The sequence below is a fragment of the Nomascus leucogenys genome, unplaced genomic scaffold, assembly GCF_006542625.1.
Source record: "Nomascus leucogenys isolate Asia unplaced genomic scaffold, Asia_NLE_v1 Super-Scaffold_258, whole genome shotgun sequence".
In the NCBI taxonomy this organism is placed as follows: domain Eukaryota; kingdom Metazoa; phylum Chordata; class Mammalia; order Primates; family Hylobatidae; genus Nomascus; species Nomascus leucogenys.
Window position 1 is genome coordinate 3,740,754 of NW_022095769.1, and position 26,682 is coordinate 3,767,435.

Genomic DNA, 26,682 nt, shown 5'->3' on the forward strand with positions numbered 1-26,682 from the left:
AAAAAAAAATTAAGAAAAAAATACTATTCACCCGAAATTGTGTATTCAGCAAAACAATCACTCAATACCAATAGGGAAAATGATAACATTTATAAGAAACAAGCCCAGGGGAAGTTTACAAAGAGAACTTCTCTAAAAGAACTTATAAAGGATTTAAAGATGTAGGTAAATGATCCCCCAAAAAAGAGAAATGCAAAAAAGGGAAAATGAACAAAAAAGAATGGTAACATAAAGGTAAGTCCAAACCAAGCATAGTCTCAATAAAATAATAAAGGAGTCCAATTTTTAGGGGTTAAAAAAAGAAAGAACTGAAATGAGTAAGTTGAGAGGAGAAAAATATGAATGGAAAAAAGGTTATTAGAATGGCTACTAAAATGATAATATAGGAGTTATCAATAAGTCAGAAGAAGGAAGTAAGTTTTTATTAGTAAGTCAGAAGGAGGAACAGTAAGTCAGAAGGAGGAAGATCAGAATTAAAGTGATCAAAAATTATTTTACTGACGAGAAGGGAGGATAAAACATCATTCGTTATTAAATATACTTATTAAAATGTATAGATAAGCCACTAAAATAAATAAATTATAGAAATGCAAACAAGTAAAGGAAAAAAAAAGTGTAATAAATAGGGGAAAACTGAGCTGAGCATGGCAGCTCACTCTTCTAATCCCAGTGCTTTGGGAGGCCAATGCAGGAGGATCACTTGAGGCCAAGAGTTCAAGAGCAGTCTGGGCAATATAACCAGGCCTTGTTTCTACAAAGAAAAAAAAAATTTTTTTTAACTAGCTAGGCTTCGTAATGTGCACATCTGTAGTCCTAGCTATTTGGGAGGCTGAGGCAGAAGCATCACTTGAACCCAGAAGTTCAATGCTGCAGTGAGCTATGATCACACCACTGTACTCCAACCTGAGTGACAGAGTGAGACCCCAACAGAGGTGGGGTCAAAAAAGAGTGAAAGAAACCATCCCCCAAAAGACAAAAAACCAGCACTTGAGGTTATGACCAGTCGAATAAGATAAGGAAAATAAATTAGAAGCGTAATGATTAGAAACAAGGAAATAAAACTCTCATTAATTTTCTTTTTTTTTTTGAGACAGAGTCTCGCTGTGTCACCCAGGCTGTAGTGTGGTGGTGCAATCTTGGCTCACTGCAAGCTCCACCTCCCGGGTTCATGCCATTCTCCTGCCTCAGCCTCCTGAGTAGCTGGGACTACAGGCGCTCACCACCACACCTGGCTAAAATTCTCATTTTTTTAAAATAATATGATTGGCCACAGAGAAAGCTCTAAAGAAGTTATAGGAAATTCCCCCAAAATAATAAGAGACTTTAGCAACATGGATCTCATGATCAATATACAAAAATCAATTGTAATTCTGCAAACCAGTAACAAACAGCTAGGAAACATATATTTTAAAAGATGCCTTTTACAGAGAAAAAAAGAAATACCCAAGAATAAATTTAACAAAAGATATAAAAGTCCTGCACCTACAAATTGGAAAACTTTGCTAAAGAACCTTAAAGATGACCTAAATAAATGAAGAAATATCCCATGTTCATGCATAGAAAGACAATATCACAAAGTTATCTCTTCTCTCAAATCGAACAATAGATTTAGTCCAACCTCAATAAAAATCTCAGTCAGGTTATGAAAATTTCCAGGTTATTATATATTGCGTATAGAAGGGCAAAGAGCTAGCTAGGCATAGTCAAGTCACTTCAGAAGAAGAAATTTTAAAAAGAGGACTTTGCTCTACCAGAAGTAGTATGTGAGACTACTACCATGGGCAAAAGAAAGACTATTCAACAAAAACAAACAGGAAAAATTGGAAAACAAAACCAAAAATGAATCCTTCACACCATACACTAAAAGGAATTAAATGTCAAATGCAAAACTTCAAATCCTATGGAAAAAAAATACAGATGAATATCTTTCTAACCCTCAAGCAGAAAAAGTTTTCTTAAATGAGATAAGGAAAAGTACTAACTATAAAATGTTGGCCAGGTGTGGTGGCTCGTGCCACCCCAACACTTTGGGAGGTCAAGGCGAGAGGGTCACTTGAGGTCAGGAGTTCAAGATCAGCTTGGGTGACATAGCAAGACCTCATCTCTACAGAAAATTTTTAAATTAGCCAGGCATGGTGGCATATGCCTGTAGTCCTAACTACTGGGGAGGCTGAGTGGAAGGATCACTTGAGGCCAGGAGTTTGCAGCTGCAGTGAGTTATAATGACACCACTGCATTCTAGCCTGGGTGACAGAACAAGACCCTGTCTCTTAAAAAAAAAAAAAAGTAAAATTGTTAAATTTAGCTACATTAAAACTAGAAATTTTTGTTCATCAGAAAACCACTTTAAAGAAAATGAAAAGAGGAACAATAATCTAGAGGAAGATAATTGCAATATAAATAACCAAATGATGGTTGATATCAAGTCAAGAATATATAAAGAACCAGAACCAATGAGAAAAAGACAAATACCCTAATAGCAATATGAGTGAAAGATATGAACAAATCATTTTACAAACCTATGATTAGAAAACATATGAAGAAAGGCTCAACCTTACTACTGCTGAAAGAAAGAAACTCAACATGTTCTCTTGTATGTTATTGGTGAGAGTGTAAATTAGTAAAGTAATTTGGCATTCTCTTGTTAAATTGTACATTCACATATCCTACCCATTTCTAGATACAGACTTGACTTGAGAAATTTTAGCACTTGTGTGCCTGAAGACACATTAAAAAATATTTGAAAAACTGTTCATAATAACAAAAATGTGTAAATTGTCAACAGGAAAATAGATAAGTAAATTATAGCAAACACACACATAATGGAATATCATAAAATAGTGAAAAATGAAAAATACCTGCCACAGATGGATGAATCTTAAAAACAGTGTTGAGTCAAAAATCAAAACATATATGTATGTATGTATACATACACACACACATATATATTATTTTATAAAGTTAAAAACAAGTAAAACCACATAGCACAGCAGTTAGACTTACATAAAGTATTAACACTTAATTTTAAGAAGCAAGAAAGGGGCTGGATGCAGTGGCTCATGACTGTAATCCCAGCACTTTGGGAGGCCAAGGTGAGGATCTCTTGAGCCCAAGAGTTTAAGACCAGCCTGGGCAACATAGCAAGACCTTATCTCTACAAAAATAAAAATAAAAAATATAACAAATAAAAGGCAGGAAAAGCAAAACACAAAATTAAAGATACTGGTTGTCTATGAGGGAAAGGCAAGAGATTAGATGGAGGAAATATAGTTGTGATATTATTAGTGTTTAACTCTTGAAGAAATATCTTGAGTTGTGTGGTATTTAGGTTATATATATTATAGATATATATGGTATGTGTATATATACACAGTATATACAGTAAAAGGTACATCTAATAGTGAAGAAATAATAGTAATGAACCTTTATGAGCCAAATAACACCACATCAAAACATGCAGTCAGACTTCCAGAAAAGGTGGTAAAGTATGGCTTGATCACAAGTCACTTAACTTCATATCTAATGAAGGGAGCAAAAATCATTTTTAAATGGTGAGAGAAAAGAGTATTATAATTATCAACAACAGTTCCTCCAAGAAAGGAATTGGACCCAACCCATTAACTTTAGAAAGTGACAGCCAAGGGGTAGGAGTAGGGGGAGAAATAATCTGAACTCACAGAGCACAATGTGGCAGAACTCCTGTCATTTACAAAATTATGAGACTCCAAATTCAAAGGAAATGGAGCCAAGTATGCCACCTTAGTTTTTCCTTCTAACTAGAAGGTGCCTCTGAGTAGAGAGCGAAAAAGGATGGGATGTGAACTGTGACCAAAAAAAAAAACAAAAAAACCCCCAGGTTTTTCCAGACTCCAAACAGAACTGGGAGAACTACCCAAAGCCCATGATGATGTTTCCCCATTAGAGTGGGGTGCACCCTGGACTGTGGTGGGGCAACATAGTAACTCTAACTTCTTAATGTTTCCTATAAGCGCCTGTCTTATCCTGAGAGTTCTTTCAGAAACTATTTCTTGGCTGGGCACGGTGGCTCATAATCCCAGCACTTTGGGAGGCCGAGGCGGACAGATCACAAGGTCAAGAGATCAAGACCATCCTGGCTAACATGGTGAAAACCCCGTCTCTACTAAAAACACAAAAAAAGCCAGGCGTGGTAGCACGCGCCTGTAGTCCCAGCTACTCGGGAGGCTGAGGCAGGAGAATTGCTTGAACCCGGGAGGCAGAGGTTGCAGTGAGCTGAGATCGCACCACTGCACGCCAGCCTGGGTAACAGAGCCAGACTCTGTCTCAAAAAAAAAAAAACAAAAAAAAAAACCAAGAAAATATTTCTTGTAGTGAAGAAAAATTTATCTTAAGTTTAGCAACTCCCTTCATTTCACTTGAGAGTTTGAGGGGTTTTGCTTGTCTTAATGTGTGTGTGTGTATGTATGTGTGTGTGTGTGTATGTGTGTGTGACTAAATTCTATAAGATACATTTAACCATTTTCATTAAGAAAAAGCATTTTCAGTATGGTTCCAATTTTATAAAACTATTTCTGTCTATCTAACCCATCTAATGTTAATGATAATTCTTGATAGGTAAGATTTGAGATAACTTATTGTTGTCTTTATACTTTTCTTCATTGCTTAAATTATTTAAAAGAAGCTTGTATAGGCCAAGTGTGGTGGCTCACGCCTGTAATCCCAGCACTTTGGGAAGCCAAGGTGGGTAGATCACCTGACGTCAGGAGTTCGAGACCAGCCTGGCCAACATGGCGAAACCCCGTCTCTACTAAAAATACAAAAATTAGCCAGGCATAGTGGTGCACATCTGTAATCCCAGCTACTCAGGAGGGTGAGGCAGGGGAATCGCTTGAACCTGGGAGGCGAAGGTTTCAGTGAGCCGAGATCGCACCATTGTACTCCAGCCTGGGCAACAAGAGCAAAACTCTGTCTCAAAAAAAAAAAAGTATGTATTATTTTACAAACACAATTCAGTGTGTGTATAAAAAGACAGAGAGACAGAAACAGCTAGAAACTGTTGGTGACAATAGCTTACACAGTGAGTGCTTACTGTTTGTCAGGCAATGTTCTTAAACCCTTTACATGTATTAGCTTGAGTCACATAAAATTGCTAATATTTGGCTTTTTGACCTACAAAAATGGTCATTTCACATGGCTCATTTTATATTTATTTCTTTAATCCTTGAATAACCCTAGAGATAAAGGTGGAGGGCTGCTAGAAATGCAAAGAGAAATCAAGTGCCACCCCCTCACAGCACCCTGCACCCCTGCTTCCAGTCCAGCCCTTGGCCTTGCCCTCACACCCCTCCTTTCAAGGTCAGGGTGCACACAGGGCAAGGAATTCTTCTCTGTCCGTCCCAAGATGCCTTAAGAGGTAGCATCAACCATCCCCCTGAGTGCTGAAGGTAGGACATGTGGCCTTGCTGTAACTCAGCTGGAGGCATTTCAGGGTTTTAGCAGGTTCCCCATAAATGAAAGCCGACAGAACACCTTGGGTACACCAGCTTGGGTACAACCCCAACTGAGTCCCCATCCATGTCCCCCCATGCTGGCACTGAGGCAGTCACATTCAACAGTTTTATGTTTATTTTCAGAAAGTGATGAAGACAAAAGGAATATATCCAGACACCACTCTCTGTACAATAAATAGCCTCCCCCATTCAAAAAAAATAAAAAGAAAAAGAAAAAACACACACTCACACACAACCACCACAAACAATATCTTGCTTCTTGAGATGTGCGCCACTCCCCCCTTTCCAGCCCCTTTTCTCTGATCTCCACTGTGTTTGAGCAGGGGGAGCCCAGGCCAGCTGCCCAAAGTCAGGTGAGTCCTTTTTGGATCAGGGATTAACACACACGCCAACAAAAAGGTTGAAAGTTACTGTACGAAGGAAGAAAGTGGAGTCTCCTGCTCCCGTGTCCCACACCTGACCCCTCCCACCCCCTAGATGCAAAAAGCTCCTTCATGTCCAAGAGTTTCTCGTCTTCTTTTCTCCAGCTGGAAACCAAAAGCAAGATGCAGCACCAGGTAAACGACTGTAGTTAGGGCAGAGGATGGGGCAAGGGGACATCCCTCTCAGGTCTCATTGTGGGCCAGGAAGTATCTGGTGAACCCCAAAATCCTTCTTGAGCCCCACTTCCCCAACCAACTACTAAACAGAGAAGGACCAGAGGGAGCGGGGGCCTTCTTAGTCCTTCATCCATTTCCCAAATTAGTTGGCGTCCTCCAACCTAATAACACTGTTTCTGTTCCTTTCATCATGTCATCTGCTCAGTTGGGAAAATAGTTATAAAACTGGCCTTCAGCTTCCTTATCAAAAGGAGAAGGGGCCCCAGCAGGGGAGGAGCTGTCACCACTGGAAGGATAGGGGGACACGCGCCTCCTCTTAGAGTCTCCTTCTCCCAGTCCTGAATCACTGGATTCCGGCCGGATGGGGGCGATCTCAGTCCACACCAAGGGGGGACCCTGGTCCTCTGGTCCCCGTCCCTCTGAGCCTCCAGGGCCGGGTTCCATGGGCAGAGTCCGCATGGGGCGGAACCAGCTGGCCGGGCCCATCTTGGGAGGGTACTGGGGTGCCACAGGCCAGCCAGCTCCGGGTGCCAGGACCTCCTGGCCTCGGTAGTAGGGCATGGTGGGCCCAGGGGCAGAGGGCAGGAACGCAGGCTTCATGCTGACTGCTCGAAACTCAGCCTCATAGCTGTGGTCCCGGGGGGCCCCCAGCCAGTAAGCCTGGGGAACCACATCCTTCGCCTGGCCAGGAAGGTCGGGGTAGAAGCGGCTGGGAACAGGATACTGGTTGGGTAGGAGAGAAGAGTAGTGATCTCCCCCAAGGAATTGACAGTTGGGTCCAGGCGGGGAGGGGATGCTGGTGTCAACAGATGTGTACATGCTAGAAAAAAATAGAAGGCAAGAAAACGAGTCACAAGCAGAACCAGTCACCTGTGAGCCTACCTGTTTCACACATTCCTTCTCTGACCCTCCTTCCCTGGCCTGCCCACCTCTAGCACCTGTCCCCCACCCTCCTGTTTTCAGGGGCAGGGAGAGGATGTGTCTCAGTAGGGACCAAAGCTGAGTTGAACCCAGTGGCACTTACGACTCAAAGTTCTCCCGGAATCCTTTGGCAAAGGGGTTATTATCAATTTTCAGCTGAGTAATCTAGAGAGAAGGGAAATAGAGTCACCTGAGTCCTGAGTCTGGGGCTCGGGAACTTTCCAAATCCCTCCCAAGGAAGACGGTGGGACCCACTCTGCCCTCCTCCCCACGGGGCTCAGGCAGCCCTCACCTCGGCATTCTGGTAGGCAGTCACGGCAATGAACTGGGTTTCTTGGAAAGTAAAGATATGCGTGTTGGAAGCATTGCAGGTGGCTTCTGGCTCTCCGTCGTTCACCTCAACAATATGCAGCCGGGGCTGGTACTTATGGAGGGACTGGAGCACAATCATCTGTAGACAGAGCGGGACGGTTGTCGGGGTGGGGAGGAGGGATTTCGAGGATCCCATCACCCACACCAACAGCTGGCCCCACATGAGGCTAGCAAGCACCCTGAGGTCATCCTGTCCATTCCCCTGCCCTGCCACCATGTAACTTCCCCCAAGCTTTCCAACTCCAGTGTCCGGACTCTTTGGGGCACCAGTTCTAGCCTCTTGCCCCCTCTTCTACCTCCAGATGTCAATTGAGACCAAGGTATCAGCACAAACAGGGCTTTTAGGGCAAGGGCACTTTTTTTTCTTTCTTTTTTTTTTTTTTTTTTTGAGACAGAGTCTCACTCTGTCATCCAGGCTGGAGTGCAGTGGCACGATCTCAGCTCACTGCAACCTCTGCCTCCCGGGTTCAAGCAATTCTCCTGCCTCCGCCTCCTGAGTAGCTGGGATTACAGGCACCTGCCACCACGCTTAGCTAATTTTTGTATTTTTAGTAGAGACAGGGTTTCATCACCTTGGCCAGGCTGGTCTTGAACTCCTGACCTCGTGATCCACCCGCCTTGGCCTCCCAAAGTGCTAGAATTATTGGCGTGAGCCACCACACCCAGCCAGCAAGGGCACTTTTAACAGGATTGTTCAACCTAGAGAAACTCGGCATCTATTCCCTGGGACCACGGGGCCAACTCTGTGCCTTTCATGGTGCTGAAGCAATGGCAACCCATGATTTGGTGAAGCAACCCTGAGGCTGGGTTGGCCTGTGTGGCCTGAATATGACCCCTGTCCAAGATTCAGCTTCATCCCATCTCATCTTCCTCCCAAGGTGGATGAGAAACAGCCAGAGTTTAGGAAGGAAGAAAAATGACCCTTCCTTTAGGACAGAAGAAAAACGAACCTTCTTTCCTTTAGGAAGGAAGAAAAAATGAACCAAACTGGCCCCGCAGGACCCTTGTGGCCTTGGAGGTCTCAGACCCAGGGTGGGGCGCAGGGCGAGGCTACCTTTTGAAGAGCAGGTCCTACCTGGGTCACATTGTTGGACGCCCCCTTGTTGTTTGTGAGCTTTAGTTTCCCAAATGAAACTTCCTGGCGCATCCAATGTGCTCCCGTGTTGGGGGAATCTGGGTGGACGTACAGGCGGTTTCCTGTGGACAGTTCACCTCTTTGACATGCAGCCCCCGGGACAGAACCCTGGTGATGTAGGGCTTTGCCTGTCCCGAGAGGGACGTAAGGAAGGACGCAGAGGGAGGACCAGGCAGGGAAGGTCAGAGGACTCAGCAGAGGACAGGCTAGAGCAAAGCAGGAAGCCAGAAAGAGGTGGGATGCAATGGCTTGGGATGGAGCGGGAGGGGGGTTAAAGGTCTAGGAATTAGGGGTAGGGGCTTGGTGGGCCCACCAGGGGGCGCCCAGTCCCAACGAAACAGAGCCCACCGCTCCCAGGGGCGCGCGCACCTGGCATGCTGCCCTCGGCCTTTCCACACTGCACCCACTTGCCGCTCTGGTACCGCCAGTGGTGCTGGTCCACCAAGACCACGTCCACAAACATCCTGTAGTGGCTGGTGGGCTCCAGCCCGGCCACAGTAAATGACAGGAATGGGAACATCCGCCTGGAGAGAAGAGAGAAAGCCCCCAGCACCCATCAGCTCCAGCTCGACAGCCAGTCCCCCCTGCAACAGTGCCCAGGCATCAGTGGTGTGCTGTAGCCGGCTTCCTCCCACTCACAAGAACCAGCTGGATGGTGTTTAGGGAGTTTGCCAGCCAGTGGTTAAACACAGCCATAATTAAAAATTAAATTATATAAACTTGCAACTCAAGACATATTAACAGTCAAAGTAGGCCGGGCACCATGGCTCATGCCTGTAATCCCAGCACTTTGAGAGGCCGAGGCGGGCGGATCACCTGAAGCCAGGAGTTCGAAACCAGCCTGGCCAACATGGCGAAACTCTGTCTCTACTAAAAAGGACAACAACAGAAAATAGCTGGGCGTGGTGGCAGGTGTCTGTGATCCTAGCTACTCAGGAGGCTGAGGCAGGAGAATGGCTTGAACCCAGGAGGCTGAGGTTACAGTGAGCTGAGATCGTGCCACTGCACTCCGGCCTGGATGACAAGAGTGAGACTCCATCTCAAAACAAAAACAAAAACAAAAAAACAAAGTAGTAAAAACTAAAAAATCATCACTGCCCAGTTATTTTACATTTTACTATTGTCTGCGCTGTCGAGGTTACTTCCGTCTATTGCAGCTGCATGGAGGAGGTACTAAATCACAGCGCACTGTGCATCTCTTCCCAGCTCTGCATTCAATGACTCACATGAGTCGCTTGAAATCATCCATAGCAGGAGTATTTACACCACGGGGATCAGCAAACGCTACAAATCAGAGTTTTTTAAAATGTTCTTTCGGAGGGTCAGTTGCTCGACATCTACCTGCACACCCCTGTCTCTAACCTTAGCTGCTTCCTAGGAGGGGGCACCAGCCAGCTCTCCACAGGCAGTTCCTGGAAGGTCCTCACGCCCCAGTTCCTCGGCCACCCTCTCTGCCGTGGCTCTCACAGTGCTAACGCACTCCCAGCCCCATGACACCCACTCACAGGCCCTCCCTCTCCCATGCTCCTGGCTCTGCCGCCTGCGGTATGGCCTGCCCTCAGCCTTCAGAGAAGTTGCACACATCCTAGTTGAACAGGGAGCTTCCCACCCACCTGAAAGAAGGCTCTATTGAACACGGGGCTCATGTTCAAAGTCCTTGTTTCCAGGAAAAGTAGAGGAAGTTAGGGGGTGGGATGCTGTATGATTCTGCTATCATGCCAGAGTAACAGATTCAGAAAAGAAGCACTCTTCTACCATCACCATCTCCACCACTAACACCTTCACTATCCCCGTCACCACCACCAATACAACCAGCACGATCACCACCAGCAGCACTGTAACCACCCATCACCACCATCACAACCACCGTCACTATAACCTCCCCCTCCACCATCACAACTACCATCACAATAACCACGATCTCCACCAGCACCAGCACGGGCACCACCATCTACAGCCACCACCTTCACCATCACAACCACCACCAGCAGCACCATCACAACCACCACCTCCACCAGCACCAGTTCCATCACCAGCTCCAATGGCTTAGCCTTTCTCTTCTAACACAAGCAGGAAGCCCAGAGTTTTCAGAATGGCAGAAGCTAATCCTCATCAGAATTACTTTTCATTTCCACACACTTCCCCCTCCTCTCATGAGAAGCCCTGACGGATGGGGAAAAAGGGACCTATCAGTGAGTCAGGAAACCTGGAGGAGGGAGGGTTCCAGGGGCCTATGAACTCTTTTTGAGGGACTTCGAATCCCCAGAGGTCCCCAGGACAACTTACCTAACAACCTTGGGAAGGTGTCCTAGAAGGGTGCTGTCACACGCCTGTCTTCCCCTGACTTTCCTGAGTTGAGAAAAATAGATTACTACCCTATGACCCTGGATAAGTTAATTCTTAAACCAAATCTCAGTTTCTTTTTGAAATGGAGTTTTGCTCTGTCACCCAGGCTGGAGTGCAGTGGCGCGATCCACCTTCCAGGTTCAAGTGATTCTCCTGCCTCAGCCTCCCAAGAGCTGGGACTACAGGCATGTGCCACCACACCCGGCTAATTTTTGTATTTTTAGTAGAGACGGAGTTTCACGTTGGCCAAGCTGGTCTCGAACTCCTGACCTCAAGTGATCCACCCACCTCAGCTTCCCAAAGTGCTGGGATTATAGACATGGGCCACTGCGCCCGGCCCAAATCTCAGTTTCTTCACATGTAAATGGAGAGTCTAACTCCTGTCCATCTTTCCTCTGAAAGCTGTTAAAAAGTTCGAAAGATGGCCCAGCACAGTGGCTCACACTTGTAATCCCAGCACTTTGGGAGGCCGAGGAGGGTGGATTGCCTGAGCTCAGGAGTTCGAGACCAGCCTGGCCAACATAGTGAAACCCCGTCTCTACTAAAAATACAAAAAATTAGCCGGGCGTGGTGGCGGGTGCCTGTAGTCCCAGCTACTTTGGAGGCTGAGGCAAGGAGAATCGCTTGAACCTGGGAGGCGAAGGTTGCAGTGACCCGAGATGGCGCCACTGCACTCCAGCCTGGGCAACAGTGTGAGACTCCGTCTCAAAGAAAAAAAAAAACCATAAAATGTATTTCCAATTTTATATTTGAAGAAACTGACGCTCCGAGAGGTTTGGTGACAGTTCTTGGTGGGAGAGCAGAGGTGAGGTCTTCTGACTGCAGAGTGCATGCTGTGGCCTGTGGTCCCCATTTCTTCATATTAATTTTTTTCTTTTTTTTTTTAGACAGAGTTTCACTCTGTCCCCTAGGCTGGAGTGCAGTGGTGTGATCTCGGCTCACTGCAACCTCTGCCTCCCAGGTTCAAGAGATTCTCCTTGAATACAGGCGCCCAACACTGCGCCTGGCTAATTCTTTTTTTTTTTTTTTTTTTTTTTTTTGAGACAGAGTCTTGCTCTGTTGCCCAGGCTGAAGTGCAGTGGCGCGATCTTGGCTCACTGCAAGCTCTGCCTCCAAGGTTCATGCCATTATTCTCCTGCCTCAGCCTCCCCAGTAGCTGGGACTACAGGCACCCGCCACCACGCCTGGCTAATTTTTGTACTTTTTAGTAGAGACGGGGTTTCACCATGTTGACCAAGCTGGTCTCGAACTCCTGATCTCAGGTGATCCACTGGCCTCGACCTCCCAAAGTGCTGGGATTACAGGGGTGAGCCACTGCGCCCAGGCCATACTGATTTTTTTTTAAGAGATGGAGTCTTGGCCGGGCGCGGTGGCTCACGTTTGTAATCCCAGCACTTTGGGAGGCCGAGGCGGGCGGATCACGAGGTCAGGAGATCGAGACCACGGTGAAACCCCGTCTCTATTAAAAATACAAAAAAATTAGCTGGGCGTGGTGGCGGGCGCCTGTAGTCCCAGCTACTCGGAGAGGCTGAGGCAGGAGAATGGCGTGAACCCGGGAGGCGGAGCTTGCAGTGAGCCGAGATCGCGCCACTGCACTCCAGCCTGGGCGACAGAGCGAGACTCCGTCTCAAAAAAAAACAAAAAAAAACAAAAAAAACAAAAAAAAAAACAAACAAGAGATGGAGTCTTGCTATGCTGCCCAGGCTCTACTCAAATGCCTGGGCACAGGCAATCCTCCTGCCTTGGCCTCCCGGGTCACCCGAGTGGGGTTATAGGTGCTCACCACCATGCCCAGCTCATCCTGTTTTTATCACTAGTAGAGGGAAATGGAGGAGACACAGGAAGAGGCTGGGGAAAAGGGAGAAGAGAAAGGAGATCTAGGTTTCTCCCTGAAAGTCTAGAATCACCACCAGCTGGAATCCCAAAATAGCCCCTGATTTACATGACACTTTGCTGGGAAGGAACCGAGAGTGGTGATGGGTCTGGTGCCAAATTGAGCCTCCTTAAAAAATCACTTACCATCCCACCCTCATAAGACAGGGTCCAAGACCCCAAATTCCTCTGCTGGCCCTAAGAACTAAGTAGCCTTGGGATGGTTCACAGGGTCGTCATACCTCTCCCAGATTCGGAGCTCCTGGCACAGACTCTGCTTCACTGTAATTAAGTGCAAGTTAAAATAGCAAGGAGATAGATAGTTCTTCTCAGTCGTATTGGTGAATGTTTAAAAATTGATAATATTGGCCTGGCGTGGTGGCTCACGCCTGTAATCTCAGCACTTTGGGAGGCCGAGGCAGGTGGATTACCTGAGGTCAGGAGTTCGAGACCAGCCTGGGTAACATGGTGAAACCCCATCTCTATTAAAAATACAAAAATTAGCCGGACGTGGTGGTGCACGCCTGTAATCCCAGCTACTCGAGAGGCTGAGGTGGGAGAATCGCTTGAACCTGGGAGGCGGAGGTTGCAGTGAGCAGAGATCATGCCACTGCACTTCAGCCTGGGCAACAGAACGAGACTCTGTCTCAAAAAAAAAAAAAAAAAGTGATAATATCTACTGCTGATGAGGCTATGGGAAAATGGGTCCTCTCATAGACTATTGGTGTGGGTGTAAATTGGTAGCACCTTTTGGGAGGGTATTCTGGCAATGTGTTGTACCTACCAAAGTACAAAATGTGCTTGGGCATCAAGGGACCTCCTCGTCTTACCAACCTCAGATCCACTTAATAGACTCAGATGGCCACTGGCAAACAGCCAGACAAAAAGCAAAGCTGCAGCCTGGGCAACATAGTGAGACCCCATCTCTACAAAAAATAGAAACAATTAGCCAGACATGGTGGTGTGTGCCTATAGTCCCAGTTTCTCAGGAGGCTGGATGGGAGGATTGCTTGAACCCAGGAGGTTGAGGCTGCAGTGAGGCATAATCACACCACTGCACTCCAGCGTGGGTGACAGAGCAAGACCCTGTCTCATTAAAAAAAAAATTTCTAATTAAAGTTGTTTTCACTTGCCCCAAGAGAAATGAAACCAGTTAAGCATGCTTAAGCCTAAAAAAAATTTTTTTAGTTGGGCACAATGGCTCATGCCTGTAATCCCAGCACTTTGGGAGGCTGAGGCGGGAGGATTGCTTGAGATCAGGGATTTGAGACCAGCCTGGGCAACAAAGTAAGATTCTGTCTCCATAAAAAATAAATTTAAAAAAATTTTTAAGATCTGAAAAGTTGGGCCGGGTGCCGTGGCTCACCCCTGTAATCCCAGCACTTTGAGAGGCCAAGGCGGGGGATCACTTGAAGTCAGGTGTTTGGGACCAGCCTGGCCAACATGGCGAAACCCCGTCTCTACTAAAAATACATAAATTAGCTGGGCTTGGTGGCTTCTGCCTGTAATCCCAGCTACTCGGGAGGCTGAGGCAGGAGAATCGCTTGAACCCGGGAGGTGCAGGTTGCAGTGAGCCAAGATTGAGCCACTGCACTCCAGCCTGGGGGACAGAGTGAGACTCCATCTCAAAAAAAAAAAAAAAAAAAGATGTAAAAAGTTATCGACTAAAGTTATCTATGTGGGAGGTTCAGGTCCACTTCCTGGCCCATGAAAAATATTACAAATAAAAAAGTTAAAGTTCTTGGAGTTGGGAAAGTGGAGACAAGAAAAAAATTGTAATGACTGTGAGGATAGCAAGGATAGTGTGGGACTGAAATTGTTGTTTTATCAACCTCTATCTTCACATGCACAAATCCAAATGCAAATTGAGCTTAACACAACACAGCTACCCAAAGTTATCTTAATTATAATAATCAACCAATCACACCCAGAAAAGTGGGGATTGCCAGCAATTAATACACACCCACACACTCACAGAGACACAGGCCTCTCTCTTCCTCTGCTGAGAATGTCTACCATCAACTATTATATACTCGCCAACACATTCGCAACACACACACACCGCCACACAGAAACCCTCGCACAAGCCTGTGTGGGGCATTATCAGGCTGTCCAAATCTCCAGACACAAACGTAGACACCAAAGTCTCCTATTGGGATAATCCATCGTCTTGTTCTCAGTTCCCCTCTCTCAGCCCCATCTGAGCTGCCTTGATCAATCTCCGGACCCAGGAATCACCCCCTGTGCCCTGCCCCATTTCTGCCCGTTGGGAAGAGCGTGCCACTGGCGCTGGTCAATACCGAGGGATAGATCCAGGGTGGATGGGAGAGGAAGAATCTGGGACAGCCGTGAGTCAGCTCAAGGCAAAAAGCCATGGGGCTGTAGGTGGGCCTGGGGTGGGAGAACCTTTCAAAAAGGAAGAAGGTCATGGGTGATGTGGTGTGACTAGTGGGTCACTGGAACCCACGGAGGGATAGGCCAACCCACAAAAGCAGGAGGACGGAAAGGAAGCTGTACTATGAGCCCAAAAGCCTGTTTCGAGAGGAAATGGCCACTGATTTCCCAGATCTCAAGAGCCCAAGCTGAGAAGGTATGGAGGTAACCTGGGGCTGGTGGGACTGAATTGGGGTTGTGTGTCCTCTGTCCCCTCCATGTCAGCATGGGGCCTATGAAGCCTGATCCAAGAAAAAGCACCAAAAGAAACAGTGAAGAGCCACTGCCTCCTTCAACAGGGACCCCGCGTATGGAGCCCCTTGGAATGGAACAAAAAGTGTGAGGACTGTAAAACACACACACACATTTATGAAGCAATCAGAGAAGCTTGGTGATATTTAGGAAATTCTTTTCAGGTTTGCTAATGGTATTGCGTTCATTTTAAAAAGCCATTTTTAGAGGTGCAGAGATAAAATAATATCTAGAATGTACTTAGTAATTACTATATTACTAATATAGTTGCAGACAGAAGAAGCGAAGTGAGGATGCAGAAACAAGATTGGACCCATATTGACAACTGTGGAAGCTGGGTGATGGAAGTCTGTTACATTCTTCTGTCCATGTTTGTACGTAGTGGAATTTTTCGTAATAAAAAAATGTAAGTGTATGTATCTAAAAGGGGGACAAAAAAACTTGTCAAGTGAGAATTACTCAGCAGGAACACCAAGGAAAGGAGGCCATGGGAGTAGAGATGGTGATACACACTTTGAGAATCATCCCCTCAAGTGCCTCCCTGAAGTGCTCTACAGCCTCCCTGAAGCTGGCTCTACAGGTGGAGAGGCAGCCCCCTAGCACTGGCCAACTCCTTAAAGTGCTGGCTGATGCTCCATCCACCCCATCCCTCAAGACTGGCAGGGGGAGGCAGAGGCCTGGCAGAGGCTGTGGGGAGACCCCAGCAAGGGCCCAGGGTGGGAAGGCCTCCTGACCACACAACAGACTGGAAGGTTAAGAGGCCCCACTTCTGGTCTGCTGTGTGATGGAGTGCAAGCCACTAGCTGTCCCTGCAACTCAGTGACCTCAACTGTAAAATGGGGAGACTGCTTGGCCTACCTAACGCACAGTGAAATAATGGAAGTGAAAGCACTCTGAATGCATCAGGGCCTTCGGAGAGCGTGGGTGGCTGTTTTTACTGGTGGCCGTAGGGGGCCAGAGAAAGAATCCCAGGCAAATACTATCTGGGCTCTAGTGCCAGCTCTGCCTGCAATGAGTGTGTTGTGTGACCTTGGAAGAGTCTCTTGCTGTCTCTGGGCCTGTTTCCCTGTCTGTGCAGTGAGAGGGACAGGATCTTCTGGGTCCATTCCTATTCAGACACATTGGGACCAGAAGCTTGGGCTGTGTCTGGGTACACCCAAAGGGTGACTAGGGTTGAGGGGAGCAGAGAGGAATTATCAGAAGGCTTAGGAGATGAAGGCTGAGCCATCAAAGAACACGCCAACTTTCCTGGGTTCATCCCAGGGAAAGTGGAACAGCTCAGTAACTTGAAGCCAGTTGTGGCTGGCAACAGGTTCCCCAGTCCCAGTCTACCCCACAAAAATCATCTGGAGGGAAGAATGTTCCAGCAATGCCCAGATGGAATACCAACCCCTGGGGCCCAACATGGCCTTCTCCCTCTCCCCTCCACCCCAAGCCCCACGTTTGGTATCCACACCTCTCGGACCTCGGACCCAGCATCCCAGGTCCACCAATGACAACAGCCCCTTCACACTGGTCCTCGCTGATCCCCTGCTCACATGGGCCTCACTGGGAAGGGTGGGTGCACACAGCCCACATCAGACACAGCCCACTCCGGGGGTTGCTTACTAAACAAATACCACACAAGTCGCAGGTTTCTGTTTCTTTCCTTGTGCAGGAGGCTCTATCCGGAAGCAGCACCCTCAGCCCCAAACTCTCCCCATCACGCACAGGGCTCAGGGACCCCGAGCCATGAAGCCATGGGAATCCCCTTCCCCACTTCCCCAGGCTGAACCGGTGAATATCTGGACAGGAGTGTGGGGAAGGTTTTCACTGGACCAGCCTCTAAGGGTGCAGTGTGGGGCTGGCCACCAGGCTGGATCCCTGGGTGAGCTTCATCTGCCCAGCCTGTGGGCATTTGTGCCTGGAAGGGATCTGTGCCCCCTACAAGCTTTACTGCCACTACCCCCCATACACACACACACACACACACACACACACACACACACACACACCAGATACATGATCTCAAAGTAAGACCGGAAAGGAAACTTGGCGACTGCTTCTCCATGTCACCAAATCCCAATCTCCCCCCCCCCCACACACACACACCACCACCACCACCACCACCACCACCACTAAAGCTGACCTGATCACACCAGCAGCAAGGGAGCCGGGGGAGGTGGGCGCAGGGGGCCCGGAGATAAGGGGCTCCCTTCCCCTCTAGTTTCCCACACAGGAGGCCCAGGCGTCCTGTCCGCCCAGAACACAGGCTTTCACTGCCCGCTGCGACTCCTCTACAGTAGAGGCAGGGGCGCACACCAGCAGGGGCGCACACGAATTCTGGATGAAGCCACAGTAACCCTTCCCCTAAATCAAGGTGACTTCTCACTGCCCCGCACTCACCCGTCTCCCTTGTGAGTCCTCTGGCTGTTGGTGCAACAGCCTGGGCACAGACGCCCCTCCGGAGCTTTCCCTGTCCTTCCAACAACCCCATTCCCCTGTCTCCCTACGCTGAAGCCAAAGCAGTGAGGGACAGGGAGTCAGAAGCATTGTCGAGCCAGAAAAACAGACGAGACGTTCTTGTTCCGGGCGGGGGCACAGAGGCCCCGCGGGCCGGCGCGCCGCACTCACCGTCCCTGCTTGGTGATGATCATCTCTGTCTGGTGCTGATTAAACTTGGACCACAACAGGTGGTTGTTGAGCGCGACTCTCAGTTTCCCCGACACCTCCAGCCCCGCGGGTAGCGCGTAGTCCTCACGCGGCCCCAGGTAGAGCCCGGCGCGCGGGTCCGGGGCGGCGTAGCCCTCGCCCGGCTGGTAGCCCTCGGCGCCCGCGGGCAGCGGGAAGGACTCGCCCGCGCCGGGGAAGCCGGCCGCCTGGGGCCGCGGCGGGTAGGCGTAGGCTCCAAGGAAGCGGCTCGGCGGGGCGGGCACCAAGGCGCCCCCCGGGTAGGGAGACCCCAGGCTGCCGCCCCCGCGACGCTCGGCAGTGTCCTGCGCGCCCGGCTCCGGGTAGAAGTAGCGGTGCTGCGGGTCGGCGCCAGGCGCCCGGCCCTCGTCGCTCTCCGGCATCGGCTCGGTGCCCGTCAGCATGTCTCCGCAACCCGGCTTCACGATGCCCATCCGGGGCGGGCTGGTACCTTCCCGCAGCCGTCGAGGACCCGCCCCTCCGCGCGCGAGAGGGTCGCGTGGGCTGGGATGGGCAGGGGGCAGGGGGCGGGGGCCCCGAGGGCCGGGTGGGGGACCCCACCGGAGCCCGGGCTCTGACGCCTGGCTTCTACGCCCTCGTCCGGCAGGCGCGCGGCAGCTCTCGGGCTTCCTCTCCAGCGGGCCGCTGTCGCTAGAGTCGCGGCGCTTTGCTGTGGCTTTATGAAGCTCTCCGGTTCCCCCCCACTCCGCCACCTCGGCCCTGCTCCGCCTCGCCCCACCCCGCCCTCTCGTGGCTAATACTAGGCAAATTCTACGCTCTTGGCGAGTACTGCAGAGCCCCCTACGGTGGAGACAAGCGAGAGCCCGCGCGCACCCTGTAGTTCGAAGACCTTGCTTTCTGGGAGTGTCAACTCCGCCGCCTGATACACCAGCCCGTGGCTCTCTTCTGGACCCTCGGGGAAATTCAGCCAAGCTTTGAAGGTTCAGCTCGAAGGCCCTCTCCTACAGGAAGCCTTCCGAGATGGCCCAAGTGGGACTCGCTGGGCATTCTCTTAGCACTCAGAGGCTCAGAGCACGCGCACACTAGAAGCAACTTTCACCATGAACTGGCCGGGCGCGGTGGCTCACGCTTGTAATCCCAGCACTTTGGGAGGCCGAGGCGGGCGGATCACGACGTCAGGAGATCGAGACCACGGTGAAACCCCGTCTCTACTAAAAGTACAAAAAATTAGCCGGGCGTGGTGGAGGGCGCCTGTAGTCCCAGCTACTCTGAGAGGCTGAGGCAGGAGAATGGTGTGAACCCGGGAGGCGGGGCTCGCAGCAAGCCGAGATTTCGCCACTGCACTCCAGCCTGGGTGAGAGAGCGAGACTCCGTCTCAAAAAAAAAAAAAAAAAAGAACATTCCATCGATCTTTATTGATACCTACTGTGTGCCCAGACTCTGTGCTAAGTGACCTTTCGGGTTGCGCTCTTTCTCCCCACCAGAGGTCCACATGTGCTGAGTTGGCTGCATCTTGTAGCTCTAGCCATGGGGGCAGGCCTGGAACCTGATGGACAACAGGAAGAGTTCCTTAAAGCACACGGCATCAGCAGCAGCCAGGGGTTTGCAGGGCCCTGAGATGGGCCTGGCCGGGCCCACAGAAGCTCCCCTACCCTGCATGGCAGTCATGGGCACTGGAAGTAGCATTGGGCTGCCAGTGCTGAGCATCCCAGGTCTGGCTCTGCCTGCCAGGTATATGTGACCCAGGCAAGTCATTTTCCTTGCCTGAAAGTCAACCTCACATGCCTCATCCACAGACTGAGGGAAACAAACAGATCTACTTTTCAGGGGGGCTGCGAGCCTTACATGAGAGGGTGTACGTGTGCAGCACTTTCCAATCTATTATTATACCTGGATGGAAAAGCTGCTTTGAACAGATTCAGAGCCGGCTGACAGGAAGGAAACCCACCACATGCTCTGAAGGGCTGCCTCGGAGATAGGACGATGGAGGCTTTTCTTTCTCCATTTTCCTTTTATGTTAACTAATGTATTAGACTCCTTTTATGATGAAAACTATCAGCCCCCTCCAATTGAAAATAGCATCATTGGGAGTTTTCCTGTGTATAAAGATGAAACATACTTATATAGGAAATTAAAACAGCACAGAAAAGTAAAAACAAGACTGTATAAATCACCCCAAATTCCACCCCCTAAAGGCAAACAGGATTAACATTTCAGTGAACACCCTCTGAGACCGCACTCCTTATATACTCTCTGTCTCTGTCTTTTGCACACATGCACAAATATATAATTTATATAAACACTACACATGCTGCTTTATAATGTGTACTTTTTTTTCACTCCACAAGGTGTCATGGAATATTTTGCATATCAGTATATCGATAAAGATTTACATTTTTAAGATTACTTTGAAAAATACTTTAATATTTTTGTCATGCTAAAGTTTAACTTCTCTCTCTATCCTCACCCCAGCCCTCCCCAGTTCTCCCCTGGGAACTGGCCCCAGCTCTACATTTCTGTCCCAGCCTGACAGGGCTTCACCCTTAGGGGCCCATGGGGACTCTCTGCTCCCAAATAGAGCTGAACGAAGAGGCAAGTTGGCAGGCAAAGGCAAAGCTGGGGACTCCAGGAGGTGGGCATGACCCAGGGAGGGTTGGGGGAGAGAGAATCAGCACATCTTTTGAGGTTGGAGACTGGATACATGACAGTACCAGAAACACAGGACTGGCCTCCTCCCCAACACCTTAGCCGCCATTTCTCTATACCTTAAGGAACAGGGAAGTTTCTGCCTGTTGTTCAAAGTGGGGCAGCATTGCTTGGAAGAGACGGTGACCTTGGGATCCTTCACTACTTTTGGGGAAACATGAGAGCTTTCAGTAAGACCCTCCTGAATGACTGATTCCCCAGGAGATGTGAGACTATTGAATGCTGACACCTCTTTGGGGGACATTTTTGCTCAGTGCTTGGCTGTTGAAGATCAAATGGAGTCTTGCTCCTCCCTCTCTCTCCCCCTCCTCTTTTCCACACTAATCCTCAGGTCAAGTGATTCACCCCCTTGCCTCTGAACAGGATGACATGAGCTCCCACCCAGCTTTCTGGGGCAGGTGGAATTATGAATCTCAGAATCAGGTGGTCCTGGGGCCATGCCTCTGGAGGAAGAGGAAGGCTGGGGGTGGTCTCTCTAGAACCTGACAGGCTGTTATAGGTTCTTACAGCCTGGTTCCTCAATCCCCGATTTCTCACCGCCTCTCTCCAATTTCTTCCACCCAAAAAAGAAAGTGCTTGTGAAAAGCGGGGGCTGAGTGGCCCTGGTGTCACTGCTGCCAGTCCCGCCCCTCTGCCAGCTTGGGTGAGAATAAGGGCCCTGGCAGTGACACCTTCTCCTCCAGCTGCCACCTCACTCTCCTCCTGGGCCCTGGGGCTGGAAAGGTGGGAGAAGAGGAGCGAGGAGATGAGGCCCCCTGGGATCCCCTCACTTCCCCATGTCTGCCGCTCCCAGCCTGTCTCTATCCCATCAATACAGGGAGCATTATGAGGCTGGTCCTGGTGAGAAAGGAATGAAGAAACACAAGGTAAGCGTCCAGGAATGGGAGAGACATGGCCTCCAACCAGCATCACATTTTATGAGACACAGTGGATGGTAAATATGCAAAATGGAATAAGACACCAAACTCACACACTGCATTTGTGGCAGAGCTGAAGCTAGAACCCAGGTCTCTTGACTCCCAGGCCAGTGCTCTTCCCACAAGAGTGAGGAAGAATCATACTAACACTAGAAAAGGTTTAGAAAACAGAAAATGTTTAGAAAACAGGCCGGCATGGTGGCTCACGCCTGTAATCCCAACACTTTGGGATGCCGAGGCCAGCAAATCACTTGAGGCCAGAAGTTCTAGACTACCCAGGCCAACATGGTGAAACCCCGTCTCTACTAAAAACACAAAAATTAGCTGGGCATGATGGGCGCCTGTAATCCCAGCTACTTGGGAGGGAGAGGCAGGAGAATCGCTTGAACCCGGGAGGCAGAGGTTGCAGTGAGCCAAGATCGTGTCACTGCACCCCAGCCCGGGAGACAGAGCAAGACTCCATCTCAAAACAAATACAAAAACAAAAATTAGCAGGTGTGGTGGCTGGCCCCGGTAATCCCAGCTACTCAGGAGGCTGAGGCAGGAGAATCACTTGACCCCAGGAGGAGGGAGGAGGTTGCAGTGAGCTGAGATTGCGCCACTGCACTCCAGCCTGAGTGACAGAGGGAGACTCGGTCTCAAAAAAGCAAAAAGAAAAAGAAAAGAAAAGGTTTAGAAAACAGAAAAGAAAATCATGCCTAATCCCACAGCCTAGACACTGGTTCTCTCCACGCTGTTGTCCTCTGCAAACGTTCAGGGCTTCCTTTCAAACTGTTTCCCATAAAGACTCAAAATGAGAGAGGCTCCCCGAAGGTCACACAGCACTTGCTTCACCTGTGGGCTGCAGACTGTGCCAGGAAGCCACGACGATGTGGATTTCTGGGACTTGCTTCTAGAGATTCTGAGGCCCAGGCCTGTGGCGGCTCTCTAGAATCTGTATGTTTAAGGACTCCAGGTGATGCACTGGACTTCAGGGAGTCCATGCACCCCACTCTCAGGCTCCCTCCCACTTTGCTGTCCCACCTCCAAGTCCCATCCTGCGAGTCAGTGTGCCCTGAGCTTGCTGGGTATGCACACTGAGGGCAGTGGAGGAGGTTTCATGCCTGAGGAGGGTGGCTGCAGGCATTGAGATTTCCTTATTAATGCTGTAGGACCAGATGATTCCTCACCCCAGAGTCTACCAGCCACCTGGGTCCTCTCCTGAAAACGTATGGAGTGCTGAGCTCCCTAGGCACCTGGAAGGCTCTTGGATGGGTTTGGTGGGGCAGCTGGGGAGGAGCGGCTATTACTGGAAACTGTCTTTTTGTTTTGTTTTGTTTTGTTTTTTGAGACAGAGTCTTGCTCTGTCACCCAAGCTGGAGTGCAGTGGTGCAATCTCAGCTCACTGCAACCTCCACTTCCTGGGTTCAAGCAATTCTCCTGCCTCAGTCTCCCATGGTGGGCGGGACTACAGGCACAAGCCACCACGCCTGGCTAATTTTTTGTATTTTTAGTAGAGATGGGGTTTCACCATGTTGGCCAGGCTGGTCTCGATCTCCTGACCTCGTGATCTGCCCGCCTCAGCCTCCCAAAGTGTTGGGATTACAGGCATGAGCCACCACGCCCAGCCTATTGGAAACTGTTAGTGGAGCATGGTATGACACCAGGACCCAGGGTCTCCACCCTCCACCCTGCTGGGCAGAGCCGTAGAGGCTGTGAGAGGGTAGACAGTAAAAGAGAGGGGGCAGCGAGTTGGGGAGGAGGCATGAAAAGAAAGAGAGAGCAAAGTGAGAGGCTTAGGGTGCATTTCTGAAAGAAAGATTTAGACCCAGAGAGGGACAGGGACCACAAAGTCAGAGACCCAGATCGTGACTCAGTGGGAAAGTCTCAGGCTGGGCCTGCGAGAGGGGCATGAAAGAAAGGAGAAAGAGAGAGATGGGCCAATGGGAGGAAAGTCTGCAGAGGCAGAGAGGCCTGGGGGTGCTGGAGCTGGGGCAGAGAGAAATGGGGTGGGGAGACTTAGTTGGGTGGCTCGGTTGGAACCTCAATCCCAACCCTTACTGGCTGTGTGACCTATTAAAGTATCTTAACCTCTCTGGTTTTTTGGTCAGTAAATGGAGCTATCAGACCTCTGCCAGGACTAACTGGGTCTGTCGTGTGAAGGTTGAGGGGTGCTGTCCTAAGGCTGAAACAAAACAGAGGCACAGACCGTGCTAAGCCCTCTTTCCTCTACTCCCAGGCACATATACCTGCCATTTCGTCCCTCTGGCTTAGTGGCTCATCCACAAAGTGTCCTTCAGGTCCATCCTCAGCCTCCACTCAGGGCCAAAAGAGAGCCCCTCTGTTCATAAGACTCCCATTTTAGAAAGGGCCAGGCTTCCCCTCCTGATACCCATATACCATTCCCTGGGTACCTGAGGGCTGGGATAAGCCAGGCCCTTGGAGATCAGGGATCACAAAGATAAATTAGGGTCAGTCTCTGCCCCCAAAGAGCTCCTAGCAAGGTGACCCCCTCAGCCCTCTTGCCCCTGGGGTGTAGACTCACAACACACCACGTGCACACACGCCATCATCCACGCATGTGCACACACATCCCACGCAGAGCTATGCTAGGGAAATCTCTGCGATCCAGTCCCTGCAGCCCCATCACCTGCTCTCGCCCCACATCCAGCATCCCAGAGCTCCTTCAGCATCTGACTCTGCCCACCCCGTGCGCCCTGAATCCCCTCCCCCTCTGGGCCCAGACTGCCAGTCCTTCAGAGGGCATGGCCGGAACCATCGGATTAACAGCCAGAGAGGGGGGAAGGGGAGGGACAAGCACCTATAGAACCCCCCCGCCCTGTGACAGCTGCAGGAGTTCCGAGTCCCCAGCACCCAGCACCAGGTGGTCAGTGTGAATACAGAACAGAGGGCTCCTCCCAAGGTCAAGGGTTCCAGGCTCTCATCTGCAAGCTGGGTCACCCCCACACACACACCCCCAAGCCTGAGCGGCCCTTACCCCTGGGCTCCAGGCCGGGCCTGGGTGCCTTTCAGTCCTCCTTCTCCGTGGCATCTTATTTTGAATCATCTATCCTCTCTCTATCTCTAGCTGCTCTCACCCCCGCCAGTGTTTCACACAAGACCCACACCCCCCATGCACACCGACGCATGCAGTAGGCCGCCCCCACTGCATTCCCAGGCTAGGGCTCCTGCACCCTCCTGAAGGGATATTCAGACATCGGGTACTTGGGTAACTCTGTTATCAGGGGGGCATGCCAGGGTATGGATGGGCAAGCCCAAGCTTCAAGAGGCCCTGGGGAGAGGCTGTGCCCCCACCCTTCCTGCCTCTCAGCAGACAGGCCCTTAATCTGACAGGAAGCAGGGTCTGGTTACCAGGAGTTGTGGGGGGGGGGGGGGAAATATCCAGGGCTTTGGGTAAAAGGAGCTGGGAGGGGAGGGAAGAAAAATAAGAGCCAAGGAAAAGGGACTTGGAGGGAGGGCACAGGCTGAGGGGTTAACCCCCAGGCTGCCAAGCTCCTCTCTGGTTCCCATCTTGCCATCTTGGCATGACTTCCTGGCACAGTCAGGCTCTGCCAGGCCAGGCCTCACTGTCCTTCAGAGGGCCAGCCACCCCCTGGGGCCTCCTCTCTCCCCAAGGTTCTCTCTGGCTTCCTGGGATCTGTGGGCAGCCCTGTGTGCCCGTGTCTCTCAGGGCTCCTGAGTGTCTGGGTTCCTCTGGTCTGATTCGGCCCCTCTCTGGGTCCCTGTGTTTTTGCCTGCATCTTGTGTATCCTCTTTACTTCCACTCCTATCCCTGGGACCTGTGAGAGGTCTGCATGCTGGTCCTGAGCATAGGTTCTGTGCCTCTCTCTGTGTCTCTGTGTCTGTCTGTTACCTGTGGGCCTCGGAACTTGCCTTGTCCCTGTAGCGTGTTTGTGTCTGTCTCTGCATCTTCATGTCACTGTCCGTGTCTCCAGGGCTATCCAGCACTCCATGTATCTCCTGCATGTCTGTCTGTCCATCTGGGACTAGGCCCCATCTGTGAGTTGGCTCTGGCCTTCCTGTGTCTGGCCTAGAGGTTTTGCCTTCTCCACCTGGTTAATGTCTCAGGGTGCCGGTGAGACAGAGCAGACTTATGGACTTGGTTAGGGATGAATGAGGAGGAAGAGGGAAAAGGGCATGGGTGGTATTGGGGGAAAGAGTCCAATTCCTAAATGGTGCCCGAAGCAAGCTGCCCAGCCCTGAAACACCAGGGTGAAGCTCTGTATGGCCAGGGGGCAAGGGAGAGAGAGCATGGCAGGGAACACACCTGCTCAGGGCTGGCAGCAGAGTTGCACAGAAACAGAAACAGACCTAGTTGGTATGTGGGGGTGGGCCCTCTACATACCAGAAACAGGACCCAGAAACAGGTGGAAAGACAAACATGGAACTCTGGGTTCTGATCCTGGCTCCGCCACTGGCATAGATCACCTTGGGCTAGGCCCTTTCCCTCTGTGTGTCGCAGTTTTCTGCTCTGTAAAATGAGACAGCAAGGACCATCCCCTAGAATTCTGTTAGAGAGTCAGAGTGACAGAAGACATCCCTAAACCCAGGACAGAAGACTAGTTGCCCCTTTCTGTCCCTTAAAGAGGTATCCCAAAGACCCTTCTAGTACCAACAGCCTCTGTGTCTGTGATTCAGCACCACTAGGGGCAGGACAGAGGGAAGAATGGAGGTTAGACAGCAGGAAGGACTTCCTGCCAAGCAGTGGGAGGGTGAGGAGGCCCCAGCTTCTCCCAGCAGTCCTCCAGGGCCCCTCTGTCAGGGCTGGGGGTGGAGGGGCAGGAGTGGGGGGCACTCAGCAGCTGGGTAATTAGCCATCGCTCTCAGGCCCTGCGGGGAGGGGCTGGCTGGACTGAGAAACCAACGCAAAGTGACAGGGGTGGTTTTGACACGCGGTGGAGCTGACGGGCCCAGGGGGCTGGGGCTTTGGTTTGGGGGGGGAAAATCCCATCAAATGATTAAAAAATAGGTCAGAGGGAAGAAGCCACAGCCGGCACTGGGTCCGTGGT

The 26,682-nt window shown here is 50.2% G+C and overlaps 1 protein-coding gene across 1 annotated transcript; it reads right to left on the minus strand.

Annotated features, from left to right (window-relative positions):
• Positions 1-6,200: 6,200 nt before the first annotated feature.
• TBX21 (T-box transcription factor 21) lies at positions 6,201-18,721 on the minus strand. Its single transcript, XM_030808028.1, has 6 exons — positions 18,033-18,721; positions 8,886-9,040; positions 8,457-8,578; positions 7,302-7,460; positions 7,113-7,174; positions 6,201-6,908 (listed from the first exon to the last, which is right to left on the minus strand). The coding sequence occupies exons 1-6, from the start codon at positions 18,521-18,523 to the stop codon at positions 6,290-6,292; spliced, it is 1,608 nt and encodes a 535-aa protein (XP_030663888.1). The 5' UTR covers positions 18,524-18,721; the 3' UTR covers positions 6,201-6,289.
• Positions 18,722-26,682: the final 7,961 nt, after the last annotated feature.

Excerpts from the sequence above, each read along its gene's own strand:
- TBX21 (XM_030808028.1), bottom strand. The coding sequence starts at position 18,523 with ATGGGCATCGTGAAGCCGGGTTGCGGAGACATGCTGACGGGCACCGAG. Across the intron at positions 7,175-7,301 it reads CTGCCTACCAGAATGCCGAG|ATTACTCAGCTGAAAATTGA; the intron begins GTGAGGGCTGCC and ends CCTTCTCTCTAG. Across the intron at positions 6,909-7,112 it reads TTCCGGGAGAACTTTGAGTC|CATGTACACATCTGTTGACA; the intron begins GTAAGTGCCACT and ends ATTTTTTTCTAG.